The sequence below is a fragment of the Sminthopsis crassicaudata genome, chromosome 1 (genome assembly GCF_048593235.1).
Source record: "Sminthopsis crassicaudata isolate SCR6 chromosome 1, ASM4859323v1, whole genome shotgun sequence".
NCBI classification, from domain to species: Eukaryota; Metazoa; Chordata; class Mammalia; order Dasyuromorphia; family Dasyuridae; genus Sminthopsis; species Sminthopsis crassicaudata.
In genome coordinates this window covers 725,925,195-725,951,494 of record NC_133617.1, presented here as the reverse complement: position 1 = coordinate 725,951,494, position 26,300 = coordinate 725,925,195, and the positions used below count along the sequence as shown (strand labels likewise).

The 26,300-nt window shown below is 35.7% G+C and overlaps 1 protein-coding gene across 1 annotated transcript in view; it reads right to left on the bottom strand.

Moving 5' to 3' along the window:
* Positions 1–1,349: 1,349 nt before the first annotated feature.
* Positions 1,350–26,300, bottom strand: part of TAFA4 (TAFA chemokine like family member 4) — a 188,531-nt gene continuing 163,580 nt past the window's right edge. The window contains exons 5-6 of the mRNA XM_074284142.1: positions 8,345–8,469; positions 1,350–2,775 (exon numbers count right to left, since the gene is read on the bottom strand). Coding sequence (XP_074140243.1) covers positions 2,764–2,775; positions 8,345–8,469 — 137 coding nt within the window. The 3' untranslated portion in view covers positions 1,350–2,763. The remainder of the gene's footprint in view (positions 2,776–8,344; positions 8,470–26,300) is intronic.

Here is a 26,300-nt window from a genome sequence, read left to right as displayed (position 1 = left end):
ACACCAATTATATAAATCAGAGACCCTGAAATATTTTTCTATGTCCTCTGACTGAATGGGGACATAAAGAACCATTCATTAAAAGAAACTCACAAGTTGGGACATGGAAAAAAAGGAAGAAGAAAATTTCCACTTAAAAATGTTATAGGAAAAGACAGTAGGAAGTACTAAGGACCTCTCTTACCTGAAGAAAAATTGCAAAAAAAGAAATATATATATTGTCCATGGTAACATTTTAGTTATTCTAACTAATGGCATTGATACTAAAATAATAAATGACAGAATAGCATAACTGAATAGTGCTATATCTGTAATAATAAAGACACAGGCTCAAATCCCATCTTTGACATTTACTAGCTGGGAGATTCACTTAAACCTGACTGAACATCAGGCAGCTCTCTGGGACTTAAAGTCACAGACACATTGCAATGAGCCCTGGTCATGCAAGCTCTCCCACAGGAGAAATCATGAATCCTTTACATATAAGTATGGAACAGAAAAAAAAAACACCCTTCTTTTGTCATTAATTATCTGTATCACTTTGGACAAATCACTTCACTACTTCAATTTCTTCATATGTCAAATAAGATGAGTGAACTAAATAATGGCTCATGCCGCTTTTAGCTCCAAATCTATTTATTCTCCCAAGATAGTAAGAAAGAAAGAGTTATGTTGAAGGGAGAGGGAAGAGATCAGGAATAAATTGTTCAATGAAAAATCATAGATGTGACATTTGCAAATTTTTACCAATCTTCTCTTCATGACACTTCATTGGTAAATAAAAAAAGAAGTTTATCTTTGTCAAAAGCATGGCTGCCTTAGATTTTAAGGTTGCCCTCTCTTTTTTGTTAATTCATTGAATTTCCAAAGCTAGGACTTGTGACATATGACTATAATCTCAGTTAACTAGGAGTCAGAGGCTGTCAGATCTCAAACTGAAGAATTCTGAGCATTGTTAGGCTATGTCTGCAATAAGTTTAGCATTAATGTGATGAAATCCCAAGAGGCAGGAAGAGAAAAGGCATAGGTTCCCTAAAGATGGATGAATCAGCCCCTACAGAGAAAATTTAAGTTTTTATACCAATCAATAAGTAGACCCTGCACTTCCTACTTAGACAAGAGATCCAGTTTGTTTGTTTTTTTTAATGCAAAGTCTATGACGTTTGAGAATGTGCACACTCATCTCCAGTCCAGAATAATCACATATCTTTCAAACATCAGCAAAAAAGGATTTTGTTCATTTTGTTTTGTTTTTTACTTATTGACCAATACATCTCCCAGGGTCCTAAGAGTAGGAAACTATAAAATTAAAATACAAAGGCCTAAAAAAACAAACAATGGAGCCCAACTTTTATCATTCTACAGGAGCAAAATCAAATTTTAATTGTTACTGTTATAAACAGCATTACAATATTAGCACTACTGCTCATAAACTAGGAAGAATGTGTACAATGGACTAAATTAGTGCAACAAAGTATAAGTTTTTGGCATTTTTGAAGATATAAAAAAATCAGTCCCATAGTATTAGAATAGTGTGTACATATCCATAAATGCTATGCACTTGGCATCTGGGTCAACAGCCATTCATCGGTACATTTGCATCACTGTATTTTGGTCTATTTTGAGGCATCTGAATTTCAAAATAGTAAAGCTAGGGGAAAAAGGAACTCAAATTTCACTTCCTTTGACAGTTACATTTCCAGAAACAAGATGAATAATGCACTGATGGGGAAAACAATGGGAGAAACATCTAAGGTGATATGAAATCATTATCTCCCTCCCAAAAGTGGGCATTTTAAACAATTGGTTCTGTTAAAGAACTGAATGCAGGATTCTTATAATTACCATAAACTGGATCAAGGGAAGATCATTCTATTTCATCTAGAACAGAGATATTTTTGAATTTTAAATAACTTCTTCCAATATAGTTGAAAGTCTGAAAATCTAAACAAAACTTCCTCTCTTTATATATCTGCCTTTAATAGGAATCTCATTAACAAAATATAAGAAGAGAGATGTTGCGCTAATGCCTAACTATTTCACATTCAGAAGTCAACACCTGAAGAATAATTCAAACTCAATTATTTATCGATCTAACAAACAGTTACTAAAAGAGTCAATCTATTCCCAACAAGTCAAAATTTGAAATGATGAGGGAAATTACACATATTGTAACCAAAATATAGAACTCACTGATGCTAGAGATTCATAAAATTTACTTCCCCTATTTCACTGACCCATATCCATAAAACTCACTGACATCATGCTTTCCTAGCATCATCCTTTAAGTCCATTGGATATTTGGGTAAGTTTTAGCCCAAGCCAATACATTGTATATTGGGGGGAAATACATATATATATATACACATAAAGAATAGCTGTGGGTTATTTCAAATTCAATCATTTCTCCTTGGTAATCAAAATAATCACTTTTCTGAAAGAAGCAATTTGCTTTCAAACTTTCTTAGGTTTGAACTACTTTAGGGGATTTCTCAAAAACTTATAATCCATGAGAATCCAGAATGTGTTATTTAAGAGACAAATTCAGTTTTCTTAAATTTGTGTTATCCCAAATAGGTGACATCCTAAAAAGCAAGTAGTGCTAGAGCAGACAGGAGATGTTGCCATCCAAGATGCCCATTTGGAGACTCAGATTCCTCAAGTCCAAGAAAATCTTCATTCAAAAGGTTTATGCAATCATCTGAATGAGCATGCTGGCACATGTGTTCTTCTCACCAACAAGAAAGCACAGCTAATTCTGGGCTACCGGGTGACCTACAACAGAGGAAATGACAAAAACAGTGAGTTTCTCCCAAGCACTTAGATATACATGCAAAGTTCACCCTGAAGAGATCACAGCATTTATTAAGAATTACAAATGCAAAGCAATGAGCTGTATCTGGGGTGGAGAGATTGTGCTTTTGCCCCTGGGCACTAAATTTTAGAGGGTGCTGATCATACTTGCTAGGTAAAAGCAATAAAATACCTTGAGTGTAGCACTTAGCAAAAGTAAAACATTAAAATAGAATTATACAACTCATAATGCTTCCTCAAGATACCCTTCCCTTTTTTGTGTCCCAAGAGCTTTGTCAACAAAAACCAGTGTCATGTTCTATCTTTTTTTGCTCCATCTGAATCTGTCTTCAAAAAGTGGACTCAGAGCACTTTTTGTACTGATTGCTCTGGTCAAATCTTGAGAATCTTGATGTAGATTCTGAAAGCGAGTAGATATGTCTCTAGGAAGTTTATTTGAACTTGTATAAAATTATTTTAAATTCCTACTTTGATATTTATTAAGAAGAAAATGTTAGCTTGGGTTCCTGAAGACTCATACAAAAATATACAAAATCAGGCAAGTTTCATATCCAGTAAACTCAATTCAGGATTTATTATGTATAAACATTATGCTAGACACTAGAGATCTAAAGTTTAAAAAAATTACATCCTCTTTCTTGGAGCTTATGCTTTATGGGGAAGCCTATGGCAAAAACAGAGAAATTTAATTCAAATTAGGGTGAGACTAGAAAAGGGGGGCAATAAAGTATCCTGTGAGAATTCAAAAAGGAAAATATTTCTTTAGAAAAGTTTTTTTTAATGGCTCTGGTGATGGAAAGCCATCATTTTCAGAACAGCCTTCACCAGAAAGATGACCATGTCAAATCAAATTCAAACGATTCCAATAGCCATTTTATTAAGTGCCTACTGAGTGCTAGGCCTGCCCTCAGAGAGCTTATATTCTACTGGTACAATTACAAGGTTGTAGATGGTCACCTTTGTCATTTAGGAAAAAACCAGGATTTTAAACTCAATCCTTTGATTCCAAATTCAGACAATTGACTTTTTGTAAGGCAGGAGAGCTATTTCATTGATTGCCTGCCTCTATAAGGAGCTACATGATGGAATTATTCCAAATTTCTTCTCTCTATGAAACAATGTTTATGTTCATAATTTGGTCTGAATATTCTAATAGAAGACTGAAACTCTCACAATAAAACTACCAATTCTGCATTTGTCTACTGTGAAGAAGTTTTAAGCTGCTTTGGATTACAGACACTCATAGCCCATCAAGTGATTTCATGCATGCTGAGCTATCTAAGTAAATTCCTTCGAGAATGGTTCTCATAATTATTGGTTAAAATTATAAAGTATAGATAATTCAATAGAGCAAAATAATGTTGCTCTGTGTGAGTGTCTTAATACAATGTTCACTTTTTAAAATAGCTACTTTTAGAAAACCTCTGGCTTTACAGGGGAAATAAGACCATTAAAAGGCAATAGATGTTTTTTCCTTTATTACTCAGAATAATTAACTACACTTTAAATAAACATTACAGAAAATCTGTCCATTTTGTATGCAGTTCTCCTTTAAAAGTTACAATAATAATAGCTAACATTTATATAGTACTTATCATGAGGCAAGCCCCATACTAAGAACCTTACAATTATTATCTCCTCTGATAATCACAACAATCCTAGGAGGTTGTTACTATTATTATCCTCATTTTTACAGATGAAGAAACTGATTTAAATAAAAGTTAAGCAATGTGTTCATGGTCATGTAGCTAGTAAGTGTCTGAGTGTAAATTTGAACTTAGATCTTCCTAATTCCAGACCCAGTATTCTATCCCCTGTACCATCTAATGGGTTCCCCCTCACCAAAAATATTCCAGCAGAGATTAGAGGATGATTTGTTGAGTTTACTATGAATATATAAGCACTGAGATCACTTCCAATGCAAAAATTCCATAAAGAGATTTATTCAGTGGGAGCAGTGAAGACAAAAAATAAAGTTTCTACTTGAATCCATCTACCTGCAGAAAAATGTTTCATATATATATATATATATATATATGTTGCAAAACAACTATTTTGCACCAAATAATATAGTTGAATTTGTTGTCATCTTTTTAAACTCTACTTATAAAGAATTATATGTTAAAGAGACCAAAATCCTCACTGCTTCATAGCTCAGTAAGATACCAGGACTGTACCCATTGACAATGAATAAGAAACAGAACCATTCGGTCAGAGTCACAAAACTCAGAATCAGACATTTGCAAGATTTGAAATTAAAAATTTCAAGAAAGCTTAGAGGCCATTTAGTTCAATGCCTTTATTTAAAAATGGAGGAAACGGAAGTCAAAGGTGAGTTATGTTGCTCAAAGTCACCCAGGAAGTCATTGGGAAATCTGGGATCACTTTTTTTTTAAGTTATTTCATTTATCCAAAACAACTGAGAGAGCTGCGGGCCACAAAACTACATTCTTGGGAAAAGGATAGGTATGATTCTTTGAGGAATGAAAAAAAAAAACAGATGGGTAAAACATTAGAATGAATATGCTAAAAAAAGAACTGGAAGATAAAGGATGTATCTATCAATTGGCAAATGGATGAACAAGTTCTGGTATATGAATATAATGGAATACTGCATTCCTTAAGAAGTGATTAAATGAATGGTTTCAGAAAAATAAGGTAAATTTAATCTATTAGTAAAAAGCAAAGTATGCAGGACCAGGGGAATTCTCCAATAACAAAAATGTAAAGAAAAAAAAAAAAACACTTAAAGTCTGAAGGACTCTGACTGATACAATGACAAATCAGCATTCCATAATACTGATGATAAAACAGGCTTCCCCCATTTTAACAGAGAGAGGTGATGGACTCATGATACAGAAGAAGATACACATTTGTGGCCATGACAGATATGAAAATGTTTTATTTGCCTAGATAATACATATTAGATTTATTTTCTTTGTCTTTTTAAAATGCAATTTTTGGAGGGAAAGATGGTGAAGAAAACAGGAAAAAGAAGAACTAGCAATTGAGTTGTCAGAAAGAAAATAATAATGAGTGTCTTTTAAAGCATTTGCACAGAAGAGAACAGCAGGAAAGCCATAAGGAATCACAGATAAGCAGGATAGCTTTGAAAGTGTTATATTGACTTTGTCATAAGTGTAAAAAGAAGTTATATATACTAGATATTCACCTTTTTCAACCCACTTTTTCTGTCCTAGTTTAGATATGGAAGTGTACGTGTTATTTGATGTTTATTAAGACCAGAATAAAAAATAAGTAATTGTTTTTTAAGAAAAAAATATTCTAGAAAGCAATCTTTGTACCATGACTCCATGGTATATCTCTTATTGGTTACATACTTTTTTCATATTTTTATTAAATTCAGGATCAAATTACAACCTGGGTAGCTCCCTGTAGAAAATTATATATTATTCCATATTATTCCTTCTCTAAAATTATCACACACACACACACACACACACACACACACACACACCCCTCATAGTCCCTCAGACTCCCTACCTAAAAGTTTTCCTGGATTTCTCACTCTGCCTTATTTCTTCCCTCCCAATCCAAGCCATTACAAAAGTGTTCTCTTCAATAGGCCCCTTTCTCTCCTCTAACACTCTAACATAGGCTCTAAATCTTTTGTACCTAGATTACTGAAAGCCTGTTGCTGAAGTCCATCACTTCAAGTCTCTTCCTACCCCAATCTATGCTCTATTCAGTCTCTTAAATGATTTTATTAAAACGCAAGTCTGATCATGCCATTCCCTACACAATAAACTCCAGTGGTTCCCTACCACCTCCAGGATAAAAAACAAAATATTTTATTTGGCATTCAAAGCTCTTCATAATCTAGTCTACATTTACCTTTGCAGTGCTCTTCCTCCTTATTCCCTAAGTTGTATTTTTTGACCTTGTGACATTGCCTAGCTGTCCCACAAACAAAGACAGTCCATTTCTTATGTCCAGGCATTTTTCTGGCTGTCTCCTATACCTAGAATGTTGTCCCTCCTCAATTCTGATTATTGATGTCCCTACCTTACCCCACCTTCTACAGGCAGCCTTCCTCAAAATCTTCCCTCTATTAACTACTTCCTATTTATCCTGTATATAGTTCACTGTGTATATAATTGTTTTCATGTTTTCTCTGCCATTACATTATAAGCTCTTTAAGAACAAAGATGGTCTTCTGCTTTTTTTGCATCCCCAAAATAGCACAGTGTAGATGCTTAATAAATGTTAATTGACTGATTAATTGATTGAAAATATCAACTAGTCAATACTGATCTTTTCTGCACAGTAAATATCTTTGGGCTGATGACAAGGGGCCATGAGTTATCGTTTCTTTTTTTTCAGTATACGGTAACCTAGGGCTGGGAAGTGGACACGGCTATACAAATGAATTTCCTAGATGTGCATAAGCTCTATAAAAGACATAAAATGTTTTATTCATTCTAAGTCACACTTCCTTGGATTAATAAAGGAAACAAAGTTTTATGACTTCAGAACGATCCTCCAGTGACCCACTACAACAAAGCATTCTTGGAACCACAATGACTTAGGGAGCAGAATGATGTGACTATGACTTTTTGGAAGTGCTCGATGAAATGTCACTACTGCAAAATAAATTTCGTAAGAGTAGGCCTCGTTTCCTAGCACACAGGGTCTAATACCCCTAAGGCATATATATGGCAATGTGCCATACCTGATTATAGAGGGGAGATTTGCTAAGAGGCTGAGTGACCCCCATTAATCTTCATATCCCAAACCCATTTGGCTTGTATTCATTATCTTGTTTTTACTTTTATGAAGGGATCACTAAAAGTGCTGCTCCATGGCCCCAAAATTCATAGCAAGGGAAAAGTTTAGTGTTGACAAGTGAATGTAAAACACTACATAGAAAAGCATTTAAAGGAGATTATTTTTAGATTTCTAATTTATTAACATCATCAAGCATTTAATTGCATATATGATAATAATATTCATTAATAGGAAAACAGATTCAGAATTGGAATGAGACCTTAAACAACTTTATTTTGTGGGGAAAACAGAGGGCCAGAGACTGCACAGGTGACTTCTCATATGTCTTCATTTCTCTCCCCCACCATCTATTTAAAATTGGCTTCTATCATTTGAATCACATTTTCTATCAGATAAACAATGATTTTCTTTTTAAGGTGGATTTCTATTTCAGGGATCCATCTGTATGGGGATATTTGCCATAGTGTTTTGATACATTAGCTTGTCATCTAGGGAACCTCTGCTTTAAATCAGGCCCACAAAAGAAGCGAATTAAATTTAGTATCACTGACTAAAAAACGAGCTAGCCTACCAAATCACAGCTCCATAAAATCTGACATGAAGGAGGATGCTGGGAAATCTCCTTTTAGTAAAGACTAAACCATGGGGTGGCAGGAGAACAACCAGCTTGATCAATGTGAAATACAGTTCTCTCGATGTCTAAATTAGAAAACCATGAAAAGTAAACATCATTAATAACTGGCCATAGACATTGACTCTGTGTTTTTTTTCTCATGCTTACCTTAGTAGTTTTGACTTTGTTGCCACTGCTGCAAGACCAGCCAGAATAATCTGGAAGCACTTTACAATCTTCTCCATCTAGGCATGGATTCATATGACACCACCATTTTTGTAGGACAATGGATGCTGGAAGAGAAAACCCCAAATTAGAAGTATCAAAGAGGCTTTTGTTTTCATTGATCTGATAGGGAAAAACATGTTCCTTTATGATTGGATTATATAAATACAGCTGTAACAATGATGGAGTGTCTGCATTCATAATTAAAACCCCATCCAGGAAGGGGAGAATGGAAAGAGGGAGGGAGGAAGAGGAGAGAGAAAAGGAAAGAAAGAAATAAGGAAAGAAGGAAGGAAGGAAGGAAAGAAAGAAGGAAAGAAGGAAGGAAGGAAAAAAGGAAGGAAGGAAGGAAGGAAGGAAGGAAGGAAGGAAGGAAGGAAGGAAGGAAGGAAGGAAGGAAGGAAGGAAGGAAGGAAGGAAGGAAGGAAGGAAGGAAAGAAAGAAGGAAGGAAGGAAGGAAGGAAGGAAGGAAGGAAGGAAGGAAGGAAGGAAGGAAGGAAGGAAGGAAGGAAGGAAGGAAGGAAGGAAGGAAGGAAGGAAGGAAGGAAGGAAAGAAGGAAGGAAGGAAGGAAGGAAGGAAGGAAGGAAGGAAGGAAGGAAGGAAGGAAGGAAGGAAGGAAAAAAGGAAGGAAGGAAGGAAGGAAGGAAGGAAAAAAGGAAGAAAGGAAGGAAGGAAGGAAGGAAGGAAGGAAGGAAGGAAGGAAGGAAGGAAGGAAGGAAGGAAGGAAGGAAGGAAGGAAGGAAGGAAGGAAGGAAGGAAAGAAGGAAGGAAGGAAGGAAAGAAGGAAGGAAGGAAGGAAGGAAGAAAGGAAAGAGAGGAAGGGAGAAAGGGAAGGAAGAAGGGGAGAGAGAGAGGAAAGGTAAAGGAGGAGAGAAGTGAAGGGAAGGAGGGAGAAAAGGAAGGGAAAGAAAGAAAGGAGGGAGGGAGGGAGGGAAGAAGGGAATTATCTTGAGAGGGTCAAATTAAATGAAACCAAACTTATTAAAGATAAATATAATGATAAGTTCAAAAGATCAGTTTAACAAATAAAAAAGAAATCACCAGGTAGCATATACCTGAAAATGCAATCAATAGTGGGATAAATGGGTTCAAATTAGGGCAACCAAATTCCCCTTCTAATATCCAAAAGGCAGAGACTGAGTAATCCCAGGGGAAAGGTCAAAAGTCATAATTAACTGCTTCTATTCTTCCGCATTTATTTAGAAATGTTGACTTCCGTTACCTGAATAATACTCTGAAAGAATTCAGTGTAAGGAGAATTTCTATTTTATAGAACTATTGATTCTCCATCTGAGAGCAGCTGGTCCATAGTGACATGTGACTGAAACAAAGCAGTCATGATGACCCTAGCCCTATCTTCAGCGGGCTATGTTCAAAAAAGTAGTGGTAGTATCAATGAGGGTATAGTCCTGCTGCCCTCTACTGTGGTCATCTGGAGTACTGTGATCCCTTCTGGGTACTACACTTTAGGAAGGATGTTGATAAGCTGGAAAGTATCTCCAGAAAGATGCAAATTGGTTGAAGCAACTGGACACATTGGTCCAGGAGAAAAGAAGATTTGGCTGGTAAGGAGATGTGTTTCTTGACCAGTTGTGAGTTTTAGCAAATGCCACTTCCCTTTCATCTCTAAGATTATGGGATGCCATTCCCATTTGAGGGAGGCTCAGGATGATAAAGTGATCAGCAAGTAGTACTCTTCAAAAGTAGCAGAGCTGGAACTTAAACATAGGTATTCAGACTCAATTCAGAATCTCTTTCCATAGCTATTCCATAATTTGGTGAGATTTTAGACTGAATGGAGTGAGCATCCATCCTTTCCTTACTTTTGCCACCTATAACCATTGAAGGTAGTCATGGAGAAAGGGAATATTCATCTGCTTGAATAAAAACCAACCAAAATTAATATTCCAGAGTGAGCTGAGTACAGTCAATTCCACAAAGCACCTGGGCCCAGCAGCAAACCCGTTTCTGAAGTGCAAAGACAAAAGCACATTAAAAAAATTCCATCCTATCTTCACGTTTCACTTGCTGTTCAGCCATCTGAATAAAACAGAGCCCATCCAGCCACTCTGCCCTAATTCTGATCACTGAGGTGCCACTTGAAGTCAATTATTGCACAGAAACACTCCAAACAAATGGAGAGAGGGAAGGCTGGCACTGGCTGGCTTTCCAGCTGCCTTGTGCTAATTAGCTCACCTGCAGAATACTCCCTTCGACTTGCCTCACCAACTACCCAGCTGGCAGCCAGGAGACCCGCTAATGAAATGATTTGTATTTTCAACCTACGACGTAGGAAATACAGCAAGATTTATCACCCAGATACCCAGTGCTTGGACAAGTGAGCCACTATTTATGGGATCCTATCCAAATAAAAAAAAAAAAATCATGGAAAGAAGCATTTGAAGTCGGGAGACAAGGGTTCAAATCTCAACTTTACTGCTTAGTAGCTATCTAACCTTGGGCAAATTACTAAACCTCTGTGAGTATGAGTCCACCCAAACCCCTCATATTGGAAATAAGGAAGTTGAAATAAGACATCCAAAGCAGGACTTCTTAAATCTTTTTCATTTGCAACCCCTTTTTCACCTGGGAAAAAAAATCTTTCTGTGACCATAGATATATAAAATAGATCTACAAATCAAATAATTATTGGCAATAAATCATAATTTTGTGACCCCCACATTCAGTTATGAAATGTCATATGGTCATGAACCACAGTTTAAGAAGCTGGGATCTAAAAATCGTTTTATCTCTAAATCTATGATCTGTGAATCAATTGAAATAATAACATTAAAAGTAAGAATATTAAATAGAGGGTTTACAAATAAGCTTTAGACATTAACTCATTTGATCTTCCACCAACTCATGAAGTATGTGTCATTATTATCCCCATTTTACAGATGAGAAACTGAGGTGCAAATTGATGATTTGACTTGCCTAGAGTTACAGAGCTAGTGAATGTTTCAAGATTTTAACCCTAAGATCTGGTAGATTTTACATATTTGGAAAGATGTTTATCATCCAGAGATCAGTTTAGGTTTAAAGAGGCTCATTTCCAGGAAGATGAATAAGAGGATGAATTTTAACTATAAAAACTCTAAAAAATGAAAGTTTGTAAGGAAGAAGAAGTAGGCTGGAATACACACATCAACATATGCTTGAACCAGCCCATGGGCTTGATTGTTAAATCTCCAGTGTGCTCATTTTTACTTTGGAAATTGGCAAAAGAAACAAATCAAAAACTGATTTGCTGTTTTACTGATAATATAGACTTAATAAAGTCATGATGCAGATTAAATTCAATAGTAAGTTATGGCTACAATCTTTTTTTTTTTCCAGACAACTGATTGTTAAACATTTAATACCAATTCCCTGGATGGACCTCAATAGAAAAAGTAACCAGATAAAAGAAATCCTGTTTCTAAATAATGGAGTTTGGCAAAATATCTTTAACAGTGATGAGACAAGGTGGTAAGCCAGCTTACTGAGACAGACTGCACTATGGTCAGCATAATAGACACATGGACCTGATGTTTTTCCAATGTAGGCTGATCTGCCCCTCCTTAGGCAGTCTAATACTATCTCACTTCCATCCTCAGGAGTTCACCATATTGGTGGTGTACTTAGTGCAGACACTCAATTGGCTCTGAACTGTGAAGCTCTGGCAATCCAACACTACTGGCAATCACCCTAGTACTGACCTACTATTACCTAGAAGATTTCCTCATATGAATGCTTATTCTTAACCAAAGGAGTAGCTATAATTCTCTCTTCCTTTTTTAATATTCCCTAGCTTGGCCCAAACAGTCTCACTGCCAAAGGCCCACTGTCTTCATGCCATGAAGCTTTTAGGATCTCCCTTTTTCCAGTGTAAGTCTTCAGCTGGAGTATTGCTGTACTTTTGAATTCTGGGCTCAAGCATCTTTCATTTTAACAGATTTAGACTATTGAAGTGAATACTGATTTTTATGAGAGCCAATCTAGTACATTAGGTAAGGAATTAATGACTAGAAGAATTTGACACCTGCCAGTAGTTTGACCCTAGACAAGTCACTTCAGTGGCCCCAAGAAACTTTCTAAGATTCCAAATTGTCCATCTGAATTGCATTGATATAAGACCACAAGGAAAGAACAATACAAAAAAAATCAGATTTCTTTTCAAAGTATTGATTTGGTTTTGTAAAAATACATAAATAAAAAGTCTTCACCTTTGTGATTTGTTTATTTGTTTGTGGGAGAATAGATCAATGCACTGCTGGTCAGTATGGTAGAAACTTGGACCTGATCTTTTTCCAAGGTAAGCTGTTCTGCCCCTCTTTAGACAGCCTACCATGACCTCGCCTCCACCCTCAGAAGTTCAACATATTAATGTTGGATTTACTTCAGATACTCAATTGGCTCTGAACTGCCAAGGAATGGCAATCTCCCAGCCTCAACCTCCTCCCAAAGAAGGATTTAGAAACATATAACATGCCTCGTTTTCATGGTTTTTTTTTTAAATTCTGTTATTCAAAAAATATTTCTCAGGTAACAGAGAAAAGAAGGGATACGGATGGGAGTGGCTGTAAAGGTAATGTGAAAACAAATAAAATTTTTTAAAATATGAAACTAAAAAAGAAAATGACATTTTCATTTTCACAAATTAGATTTACAGGTTTTTTTTCAGGAGTACAGATTTTCAGAGTTGAAAGTCACTTGAGAGGCTATGTAATAGAAATGAATGTCATTTTGAGTCAGAATCCCATGAGGCCTTGAGAACATCACTCCTTGGGCCCGGTTTCTTCATCTGTAAAATGAGAGGATTGGACTAAATGTCCTTTCAGTTCTTTCCAACTCTTTATCCTATGAATCTGCAATTAGAGGCTACCTGATCTAAGAACCTGAACAAGAATACAACAAGTAGTGGACCAGTCTTTGCCTGATAACTTCCAGTGAGGAAAAATAAATCAATCAACCAATCAATAAACATTCTATGCTAAGTACTGGGGATACATAAAAAAGCAAGTCTTTACCCTAAGAGGCTTATAGTCTAATGGAGAAATAGTAATAACAGAACAAATTCCACCTTCCCCTGTGCAGTCTGGGCAACAAGGAAATGTCCTTGTTCTTATTCAGTCATTGTTATGTCCAACTCTTCATGACCTCATGGAACATAATACATCAGACCCATCTATCCTCTTTTATCTTCCAAAGTCTGTCCAAGTTCATCCTCTTAGTTGTGATATTTTGATTTTATAATCTCATTTTCTGTCCTCCCTTTCTCTTTTGCTTTCAATCATTCCCAACAAAAGGATCTTTTCCAATGAGTTCCCTCTTCTCATTATGTGGCTAAATATTTGAGTTGCAGCCTCAGTATTTGACCTTCCAGTGAATAATCTAGATTAATTTCTTTAAGTATTAACTGAGTTGATCTCCGTGGTGTTCAAGGGACTCTCAAAGGTCTTCTCCATCACCACAGTTTGAAAACATTAATTCCATAGCACTCAGCTTTCTTTGTAATCCAACTCTCACAGCCGTACATTGCTAGTGGATAAGCCAGCACTTCTACTATATGGACCTTTGTCAGCAAGGTGATATCTTTGCTTTTTAATATGCTATTCTGATTTGTCATTTCCTTACAATTATGAAGTATTTTCATTTCATGACTGTGGTCACTATCTGAAATGGTCTTTTGAGCCCAAAGAATATAAAATCTGATATTGCTTCCATTTCTTCTCCCTGTATTTGCCAGAAAGTAAGGGGACCAGTTGCCAAGATCTTAGTTTTTCTGATGTTAAGCTTCTTTTTTTATTATTATAGTTTTTATTTACAAAACATACGCATGAGTAATTTTTCAACATTGACCCTTGTAAAACCTTCTCTTCCAACTTTTCCCCTCCTTCCCCCCCATCCCCTCCCCTAGATAGCAGGTAGGCCAATACATGTTAAATATGTTAAAATATATGTTAAATACAATATATGTATACATATTTATACTGTTATCTTGCTGCACATGAAAAATAGGATTTAGAAAGAAGATAAAAATAACCTGAGAAGGAAAATAAAAATGCAAGCAGACAATAACAGGAGTAGAAATGCTATGTTGTGGTCCACACTCGTTTCCTATGGTTCTTTCGCTGGGTGTAGCTGGTTCTCTTCATTACTGAACTGAATGCAAACTGAATTGGATCCTCTCATTGCCAAAGAGAGTCACTTCCATCAGAATACATCCTCATACAATATTGTTGTTGAAGTGTATAATAATCTCCTGGTTCTGCTCATTTCACTTAGCATCAACTCATGTATAGTCTCTCCAGGCCTTTCCGAAATCATCCTGGTCATTTCTTACAGAATAATAATATTCCATAACATTCATATACCATAATTTACCCAACCATTCTCCAATTGATGGGCATCCATTCAATTTCCAGTTTCTGGTCACTAAAAAAAGGGCTGCCACAAACATGTTTGCACATGTGGGTCCCTTTCCCTTCTTTAAGATCTCTTTGGGATATAAGCCCAGTAGTAGCACTGCTGCATCAAAGAGTATGCAGTTTGATAACCTTTTGAGCATAGTTCCAAATTGCTCTCCAGAATGGTTGGATTCGTTCACAATTCCACCAACAGTATCTGATGTTAGGCTTCAAGTCAGTTTTTATATTGGGGTTTTTTTAACCTCATGAAAAAAACTTCTTATTCCACTTCACTTTCTGCCATTAGCATGAAATCATCTGCATATCTGAGATTGTTGATGTCTTTCTCAGGAACCTTAATTCCAATTTTCACATGATCTGCTCTGCATATAAGTTGAATAAATAAGAGGACAATGTACCACCTTGTCATACTCCTTTTCCAATCTTAAACCAACCAATCATTCCATGTTCTCTTCTGTTGATTTTTGGCCCATGTACAGGTTTCTTGGGAGACAAGTAAAGATCTGGTGCTCCTATCTCTTTGAGAAATTGCTGTATTTTATTGTGACTCACACAAAGGCTTTAATGTAGTCAATGAAACTGAAGTCGAAAATTGCGGGGGGGGGTTGTTGGTTTTGTTTATTGAGGAGAGATTCTTTGGGGGGGGAAACTCTCTTAATTTCTTCATAATCCAACAAATACTGACAATTTGGTCTCTAGTTCCTCTGCTTCTTTGAAAACCAGCTTTGTTCTTCAAATCATTCTTGGTTCACATATTGCTGAAGCTTAGTTTACAGAACCTTAAGCATAATCTTACTGACAGGTGAAATGAGTACAGTTGTTTAGTAATTTGAATATTCCTTAGCACTGCCCTTTTTAGGACTGATACATAAACCAATCTTTTCCAATCCAGTGGCCATTGTTCTGTTTTCCAGATTTGCTGTCATATTGAGTGCAACACTTTAATAGCATCATCTTTAGGATTTTAAATACTCCAGCTGGAACTCTATTACCTCCACTAAACTTATTATTAGCAATACTTCTAAGGACAATTTGATTTCATTATCCAGGATGTCTGGCTCTAGATCAGTAATCACTGAATGATTATCCATATGTATTTGACCTTCCAGTGAATAATCTAGATTAATTTCTTTAAGTATTAACTGAGTTGATCTCCATGCTGTTCAAGGGCCTCTCAAAGGTCTTCTCCATCACCACAGTTTGGAAACATTAATTCCATAGCACTCAGCTTTCTTTGTAATCCATCATGTTGTTGATTTTAAAGTTTTTCTAATATAATTCTTTTGTGTATTCTTGACACCTCTTTCTAATCTCTTCTGTTTCTTTTAAATTTTTATCATTTTTGCCTTTTATTATGCCCATTTTTATATGAAATTTTCCCCTTGATGCCTCTAATTGTCTTGAATTGTCTTCTCTTTTCTATTCTATTGTTTTCCTCTATTTCTTTGCATTGCGCATTTATAAAAATCTTCTCATCTCTCCTTGCTATTCTCTGGAATTCTACACTCTTATATATCTTCCTCTGGAATTCTGCACTCATGTATCTTCCTCTTTTTCTTTCACCTTTCACTTTCTTTATTTCCTCAGCTACTTTTAAAGTCTCACCAGAATCATTTTGCTTTTTTGTTTGTTTGTTTTTTTCTGCAATTTTTTTGTGCTGCCTCTTATGCACAGATGCAAACCTCTATCCATAGTTCTTGAGATATTCTATCTATTAAATCTAATCTCTTAAGTCTATTCATCAACTCTACTTCATATTCAAAAGAGGTGTTGTTTAGGCCATACTTATTTTGTCTAATGGTTTTTCCTCTTTCTTCAATGTAAGATTGAATTTTGCAATAAGAATGCATGATCTGTATTACAGTCAGCTCTAGGTCTTGCTTTAACTGACAGTATAGAACTTTGATGGCAAAGTATATAATCAATCTGATTTTTCCACTGACCATCTGGTGATATCCATGTGTGAGATCACATTTTGGGGTTATTGAAAAATGTGTAGGGTCACCTTTGAGATATTGAAAAAAAAAAGTGTTTGTTATAACCTGAGCAATATCTTAACAAAACTCTATTACTCTCTGCCCCACTTTATTTTATGCTCCAAGGCCTACCTTGCCTGTTATTTCAATTATCTTTTGATTTCCTACTTTATCATTCTAATTCACTGTGATGAATTGGCAACTTTTTGTGATGTTATTTCTAGAGGATGTTGTAGGTCTTCACAGGACTGATGAATTTTGGTTTCTTCAGCATCAATAGGTAGAGCACAGATTTATATTACTGTGTTGCTGAATCTTCTACCTTAGATTTGAACAGATATCATTGTCATTTTTGAAATTATACCACAGTTTTTCTTTTCTCATCCTTTTATTGATGATGACAGCTATTCCATTTCTTCTGAGATATTCTTGCCCACAATAATATATGTATGACTTTCTGAATTAAATACACCCATTCCTATCCAATTAAGTATATTAACACCTAAAATGCCAATGTTGAATCTTTCCATTTTCTCTTTAACCACATTCAGCTTACCTTATTTCACAGATCTTATCTTTCAAATTCCTATGCAATATTGATCTTTACAACATTGGATTTTCCTGTAGTCACTAGATATAAATGCAGCTGAGTTTCCAGCTGTTCCTCTGTTCTTTCCCAGCAGCATATTGGAAACATTCCAATCTGATGAACTCATCTTCCAATGACATCTCTTTTATTATTTTAGTACTCTTCATGGGATTTTCTTGAATAAGATACAAATTGGTTTGCCATTTCCTTCTCCAGTAGATTACCTTTTGTCAGAACTCTCTGCTGTGGAAAAGGGACCCACATATGCAAAAATGTTTACAGACGCCTTTTTTTGTAGTGGCAAGGAATTGGAAATTGAGCTAATAAGTTTAGCTTAATAAGTTAGTATATGAATGTAATGGCATACTATTGTTTTTATGAGAAATGATGAAGAGGTTGATTTCAAAAAGGCCTTGAAAGATTTATATGCTAAATTGTTCACAGATGTTAAATGAAGTACACAGAATCAAGAGAATATTGTATACAGTAACAACAAGATTATGTGACGATCAACTGTGATAGACTTGGCTCTTTTCAACAATGATTCAAGACAATTCTAATAGACTTAAGATGGAAAGCGTTACACACATGTAGAGAGAGAACTATAAAGACTGAATGTGGATCAAAGCATAGTACTTTTCACATTTTATTGTTGTTCTTTACTTGAGGGTTTTTTCTTTTTGTTTTTTTTTCCTCTTTTCATCTAATTTTTCTTCTGCAGCATCATACACATGGAAATATAGTTAGAAGAAGTGAATATGTTTAACCTATATTAAATTGCTTGTTGTCTTGGTGAGATGGGACAGGAAGGAGAGAGGGAGAAAAAAATTGGAACACAATGTTTTACAAAGGTGAATGTTAAAAAAAACTATCTTTGCATACATTTGAAAAAATAAAATACTCAGCATAAAAAATAATTTAATTTTTTAAAATCTCCACTTTGGCCTGTCCATCTTATAAAGCTAGTTTGTGGAAATTTTCATTAGCAACGTTGCATAGAGAGTTGTTGTTTTGTCATTTCAGTATTGTCCAACTCTTTATGGCCTCATCTGGGGTTTTCTTGGCAGCTATACTGAAGTGGTTTGCCATCTCCTTCTACAGTTCAATTTAGAGAAACTGAGGCAAACAGGGTTAAAGCCACTCGCCCAGGGTCACACAGCTAATAAGCATTCAAGGCTAGATTTGAATTCATGAAGATGAGTACTTCTGGTTCCAAACTCAGAGCTCTAATTACAGTTCTACCTAACTGTCAAGGAGAGATGGAGACCTAAGAAAGACCACCAGCACCTGCAGGAAAATAAACACTTCTTCCTGCTGGAGCAAGAATTGATTATTTGACCTTTTTTAGCAAAGAGGGCAATTTGAGGATACAGAAGTTTAAACTATGGTAGTCAGAACAGGGTTATGAGCTGAGACAAAAAACCAGAAGCAACAATCTATTCTAATGGAGAACATATGGCTCCTTAACACATTCTTCTCAACAAGAAAATTAATGTGTAGGAGATACATTTTTCTTTCCTTTTACAAAATACGGCACAGTGCTTCAAAGGAGAACATCTATTAGGTTCTATTCTAAATATGCCTTTGTTAACCATAAAGGAGTTCTTAATTTTATAAAGTCACCACAACTACTTGACATAATGATTTGGAAGATGGAGGGAGATGCTGCCTTCATCAGCAACTCATGCTCTCATATTGTAATGAACTTCTTCTTCTACAAACCTCCAATTCCAAAAACTTCATGAATTCTATATAATTTATGGAGAGCCTGGTTCTTGGTGTGACATCTTTGGCCATTATTTTCCAGGTAAAATATTAATAGGCAATGGTCTGGTCCATTTGCATTCCTCCTTGTTGTACAAAATTTTCTATATCCCTTGTTCTAAATATATAGTCCATTAAAGAAAAAACAATATGTATTTCTTGGGGTACTTGGGCTGTTATACTTTTAAATTAGTCTAAGTAAGAATAGGCTCACATCTGGAGATTTACTTTCTCAAATGTTGATTTAGCTTAATTATATTTACATAGAGTTGGGGCTTAACTAAAAATTAACTTTTTATACTGGAAATACAGACAAGAAGATTAAGTGATATCTAAATGGCATATATTTCCCGTGGAAATTAAAATTGTTACATGAATGTCTTCCCAGATATTAATAATATTTTCTATGTTATTATTTTTGTGGGCCTATTGAGCTATTTATTAACTGTAGAGGCAAGTAAGAGGGAATTCTGCAAGTTATATTACAGGGTTTTTTTTTTTCGGTTGTTTTCCAGTCATGTCCAACTCTATATGATCACATTTGGGGTTTTCCTATATAAAAACACCCAGCACTATTTGCCATTTCCTTTTCCAGATCATTTTATAAGTGAGGAAACTGAGGCAAACAGGGAAAAGTGATTTATGCAGATCAAACAGCTAGCAAATGTTTGAGCCAGATTTGAACCCAGAAAGATGAATCTTCCTGACTTCAGACACAGCACTTTGTGCACTATCTACCCACTACATTACAAGACATATGTTACATATATAAGAAAAGAAAGGGAAACAGTATGGTGAAATGGATATACTGTGAGCCTGGGATCATGGGAGATTTCTGTTCAAATTCCTCCGCTGATATTTCCTAGCTATAAGAACTTGAACAAATCATTCAGTGTGACTCCCCTGCCCATAAAATGAGAAGCTGGAACTTCACAGAGATGTTAGAAGGATAAAAAGGAGAAAGTATAAAAAGAAAGAGAAAAATATTTTTTTTCAAAACTGTTTACATACACACACATACACATACAAGTAAAAAAAGAAAATAGGGCCATCTACTCCTACTTAAATGATGGAAAAATGAGGTAATGCAGCTTACGCTAAATGGTTAAATACAATTAGATGAAATCAAAGGGGAGGGGCTTCATTGTAAAGCCCTATGCTTAAGTCCAAAAAATCAATTTCACAAGTATAAGATGAGAGAGACATGTCTAGACTTTATTTCAGCTAATAAAGGATCTGGAAGCAGGAGGTCTCGACATAGTATCATGGAAATAGTTATAAATTTGGGAATAAATTACCTGTCTCTGTTGTTGTACAACCCTGTGATGGGTGCTAAGTGGTATAGTGGATAGAGTGGCAGGACCTGGCCTTCAGTAGCTTTGAATTCAATTCTAGCTTTAGGCACTTAGTAGTTGTGTGACTATGCATGTTATGTAACCATGTTTACCTCAGTTTCCTCACTTATAAAGGAACTGAAGAAAGAAATGGTAAACCACTCCAATATCTTTGCCAAGAAAACCCCAAATGGGATGTTGAAGATTTATACTCAATCGAAAACAAGTGAACTAAAATAACAAAAGGTCATATTGGATCTCATCCAACAAATCTTTGTCCATAAAATGAAAAGTTTAGCTAAATAACTTCTAACATCCCTCTAGAGCTGGGAACTTCTGAACTCTTTAGTGTGGCTAAAATGAAAACTAATTAATCCTTAGGCACTGAGAGATAGCAGTGGCCAACACTATGGAGGTTGCATTTGCCCTGGTCAAAGAATATTTGGAGTACTGTTCTCCCCTCTAGATAGCACACTTTGAGATGTGAAGTTGTTGACTAGAAGGATGGTAGTATTCTTGGAATAAATATCAAAGTCGAGAAATCTTTGTGAAGAAAAGATATGGAATTCTATTTCAATCTTAAGCTTCTGACACCTACATATTAATCAGCTGGACATTAGTGATAAGAGAATGGAACATAAAAGAGAGATTAGTCCTGGTAATCAAAATCTGGAAGGCATCAGCAAAGAAATGATCATCAAATCCATGTGAGAAGAAAAGATCATTAAAAGAGAGAATGAATATTGATCCGAGAAATATAAATTAAGAAAACTCTAAGGTACCACTACACACCTCTTAGATTGGCTAAGATTGCAGGAAATGATAATGATGAATGTGGGAGGGATATGGGAAAACTGGAACATTAATACATTGTTGGCGAAATTGTGAACTGATCCAACCATTCTGGAAAGCAATATGGAACTATGACCAAAGAGCTAATAAACTGTGCATATATACCCTTTGATTTAGGAGTGTCTCTACTGGGCTTGTATCCCAAAGAGATCATTAAAAAGGGGGAAAAGGACAAAAATTTTTGTAGCAGCCCTTTTTATAGTGGCAAGGAGCTGGAAACTGAGTGTATGCAAATCTGGGGGAGAATGGCTGAATAAGTTAAGACATATGAATGTACGGAATATAACTGTTCTATAAGAAATGATCAGCAGGATGATTTCAGAAAGGCCTGGAGAGACTTATATAAATTGATGCTAAATGAAGTGAGTAGAACCAAGAGAACATTGAACATAGCAACAACAAGCATATACGATGATCAATTCTGATTATTGTGGATCTTATTAACAATGAATTGATTCAAGCCAGTTCTGATGGTCTTGTGATGGGGAGAGCCATCTGCACCCAGAGAGAGGTCATGGGAACTATGTGGATCACAACATAGTATTTCACTTTTTTGTTACTTGCTTACATTTTGTTTCCTTTCTCATTTTTTTTCATTTTTGATCTGATTTTTCTTGTGCAGAAAAATAATTGTGGAAATATGTATAAAGCAATTGCACATATTGAATTACTTATCATCTGGGAGAGGAATTAGGGGAAGAGAAGGAGAAAAATTGAGGACACAAAGTTTGGCAGGGGTGAATCTATGCATATGTTTTGAAAATAAAAACCTTTAAAAGAGAGAGAGTGTGTGTGGAGAGAGAGAGGGATGAGGTCCCAAGAACCTTTTTGTGGAACACTCATAGATTGGGTTAAGATTCATTAGCAAATGATATGAAAGAATGGTCAGACAATCAGGAAGAGAATCATGAAAGAGCAATGTCACAAAAACCCAAATAATAGAAGATATCCAAAGTGAAAGAATAGTCAATGACATAAAATGCTGAGAATTGATAGGTGTCCAGTTGTTTCAGTGACATTCAATGCTTTATGACCTCATTTGGGGTTTTCTTGACAGAGGCACTGGAGTTGTTTGCCATTCCCTTGTCCAGCTCATTTTACAGAGGATGAAACTGAGGCAAACAGGGTTAAATGACTTTCCCAGAGTCATACAGTTAGGAAGTGTCCAAAGCCATATTTGAATTTAAGACCTCCTGGTTCTGGCCACTGTGCCACCTATCTATTATATAAAAAGGATAGATAGATAGATAGATAGATAGATAGATAGATAGATAGATAGATAGACAAACTAACAATTTTAACAATTAATGAGATTTAAAAAGATACTGACAAAACCTTAGTTTATCTGTAAATTTGACATGAACACAACAAACTATCCTTGCTACAAATGGTAAACTACATTCCTAACTAAGATGAATCAAAAAATTCCCCAGAGTATAAAAACTGGTTATCATCGGAAATGGAAAAAAATGTGTTTAAAAAAATGCTTCAGTTCTTACATCCATGAGCTGCCTTATTAATCTCTTCTTATAAACAACTCAAGTACTCATAACAATAGACAACATATTTCATTAAGTATTCACTTTGAGAAAATGAATTAAGCTTACTTTGCATCCAGTAGTTATTTCATTTTATCAAGAGGGCCATTCAGTGTCATCTATGTAGACTCATATTTTAATAAATGTCGAGGATGCATTTCCCATCACAAATAGTACTGATGTCACATTTTTTGACATCCAATCAAATACAACAGATGTTTATTCATTCTCTATTCTGTGGGGAGAGCTGTATTAGTCTCTGAAGGTATTATGAAGTTTAAAGGAAATATAGCCCCTGAGCCCATGGCCCCTGCACTCTTGGAGCTTATTAATAATTGCCTGTTAAGAGATACAACACATAAACAGAAATAAATGATATGCAATATTATGAATTATGGACTGGTGAATTACAAAACAAAGTATTAGATGAGGTCAAGGAGAAGCTAATTCTATCTAGACTAGGACTTTATGCTAATGGGACACTTGAATTAGTCTTTAAGTTTAACTGAGAATCCAATGTAGAGGAAGGATATTGCAAACACAGGGAATGAGATGGGGAAAGGAAAGAAAGAGAGAAAGAAATAAAAAGAAAGGAAGCAAGCTCCTAATTTGCACATACAGGGAGTAGGGTGAAGGTTAATTCCACTGTAAGACATAGTGAGATCTAGGAAAGAGCAGGTTTAGGGGAATAAATGATGAACATAGTTTTGGATGATGATTTAGAATTGTTATTTGGACACATAAGTGGAAATATCCAGTTTAGCCAGATGGCAGAATCCAAGAGAAGGATGAAAAAACAAAGAGAGCTAAGTTCTTGGAAGGTCCCAAATGGCAAATTGAGAAATTCATATTTGATTCAATAAACTATACAGATTCACAGAAGATTTTTTTAGCAAAGGAATAATAAATTGGCAACAAGATGGCACAGTTAAGCACCAGGTCTGGATCAAGAAATGTTATCTTCCTGAGTTCAGATATGGCCTCAAACACTTATTAGCTGTGTGACCAAGGGCAAGTCACTTCACCCTGTCTGCCTCAATTTCCTCATCTATAAAAAGAGTTGAAGAAAAAAATGGTAAACCACTCCAATATCTTTATCAAGAATTTCCCAAATGGGACCACAGAAAACCAGACACAACTGCAAAACAGCAATAATATGAACCAATCTCCTGTAAAGAAGAGTAACCCAGCAGCAATATGAGCATAGATTGGAGTAGAAATATAGTGGGAAAACTCTATTAGGAAACTATTGAAACAATCTCAGTAAATGGTCTGTAGTAAGGCTGTAGCAGCTGAAATAGAGGAAGAGACAGTCTTATCAAGAAGACAGAATTGATGGAATTTGGAAACTGACTGGGTATAAGAAGTAAAGGAAATGTCATTTAAAAACACAGGCATAAAATGTTTGTGGCAGCTCTTTTTGTTGTAGCTAGAAACTGGAAGTTGAATGGATGTCCATCAATTGAAGAATGGTTGGATAAATTATGGTATATGAAGGTTATGGAATATTATTGCTCTGTAAGAAATGACCAGCAGGAGGAATACAGAGAGGCCTGGAGAGACTTACATCAACTGATGCTGAGTGAAATGAATAGAACCAGAAGATCGCTGTACACTTCAGTACTGTATGAAGAGGTATTCTGATGGAAGTGGATATCTTCAACATAAAGAAGATCCAACTCACTTCCAGTTGATCAATGATGGACAGAAACAACTACACCCAGAGAAGGAACACTGGGAAGTGAATGTAAATTGTTAGCACTACTGTCTATCTACCCAGGTTACTTATACCTTCGGAATCTAATACTTAACATGCAACAAGAAAATAGGATTTGCACACATATATTGTATCTAGGATATACTGTGACACATGTAAAATGTAAGGGATTGCCTGTCATCAAGGGGAGGGAGTAGAGGGGGGGGGGATAATTTGGAAAAATGAATACAAGGGATAATGTTATAAAAAAAATTACTCATGCATATATACTGTCAAAAAATTTATAATTATAAATTTTTTTAAAAATAAAAATAAATAAAAACACAGGCATCTGGGTATGTATTTATGCCATCAAGAGATATAGTGAATTTAAAAGAAGTTAGAGATTTACTGAGAAAGAACTTCTCTATTATTTACTTCCCCTCTGTATCTCAATAAGTACTTAACTCCTCTGGACCTCAGTTTTCTCAACTGTTAAATGGGAGGTGGGGCTGGAACTGCCTGAAAAGTTTCCTTCCAATTCTAGAGATCAATGTATGATCCTTTAATTGATTTGATTCAAACATCTTGAGGTGAAGAGAGCAGTGGGTGTCAAGCAGAGATGACCTGTGAACAATTTAGGATAAAAAAACTGGAATTCAAGAATTCTAAAGAATCAGATTCTAGGACCATCTGCAGAGAATCAAGAACTAAAGCTTTGAGGGTTAAGGAGAGTGAAGGAAGGAAGCAGAAAGAAGAGAAGGGGAGAAGAAAGGAGTGTTGAGGATAGAGCCTTGAGAAATATAAAGGGCTAGAACTGAGTAGATGCAAGATAACCTAGCACTAGGGTTAATTACCAATTGGACAATTCTCTATTAACATATGCTTGGAGAATGACCCTCCCCAACTATTCTGTGCTGGATCTGTGGGTGTGGACTAAGAAGAAAAAGAGAGGGATGTGAGGGTGGAGTAGTTCAGGCAGGATCATTCTTTTGGTGGTGGAGGAGAGGAAGGGAGGTGTGGAGATTCCTAGATCTAATCCCCTGACAGCGACCCCAAAAGACCAAGAATAAAGGCTTTTGCTTATCCTGACTCTGGCTGATTCTTAGATATCCAGAGCCACAACAGAGAAACCCTTACTTTCCAATATGCAGTTAACAATGGCCTCATCAGAAGTGTGGGCAAACCATAAAATCATAGATTTCTAGTTGAAAAGGACTTCAGAAGCTATTTACTCCAGCCTTTCATTTGACATGTGAGAAAACTGAGGTCCAGAGAGACTATGACTTGTTCAATGTGACACAGATAGTAACTGAAAGAAATGGAATTAATCACTTGATGAGCATCCATTAAACACCTACCAAGTTCAAAGCACTGGAATTATTTTCAAAGTCCTCCCTCTTTGCAGGGAGCTTACATTCTAAACCCAAGCCTGCCTCTAATGCATTTTCATTCATTGTACCATCATGCTGTTTGTCTCCCTCAGAGCAGGAGACTTAGTTTTCTGAAGTCAAGGAGGAGAAAAAAAATCCACAGAGGGAGGGATCAAAGAATTGCATTTAGGAAAATGGTCCAGAAGGATGAGGACTGAAAACACTGAATATTTAAGGTACATGATGAGGGTGGGGGGAAAGGGAGGGCTACAGGATTTTCAGAAGCTGAATTTATTTTTGATGTGTGTTTCTGAATTATAAATATACTCCCAAACTAAAGTGTTCTCAAATTAGCACAGGCCC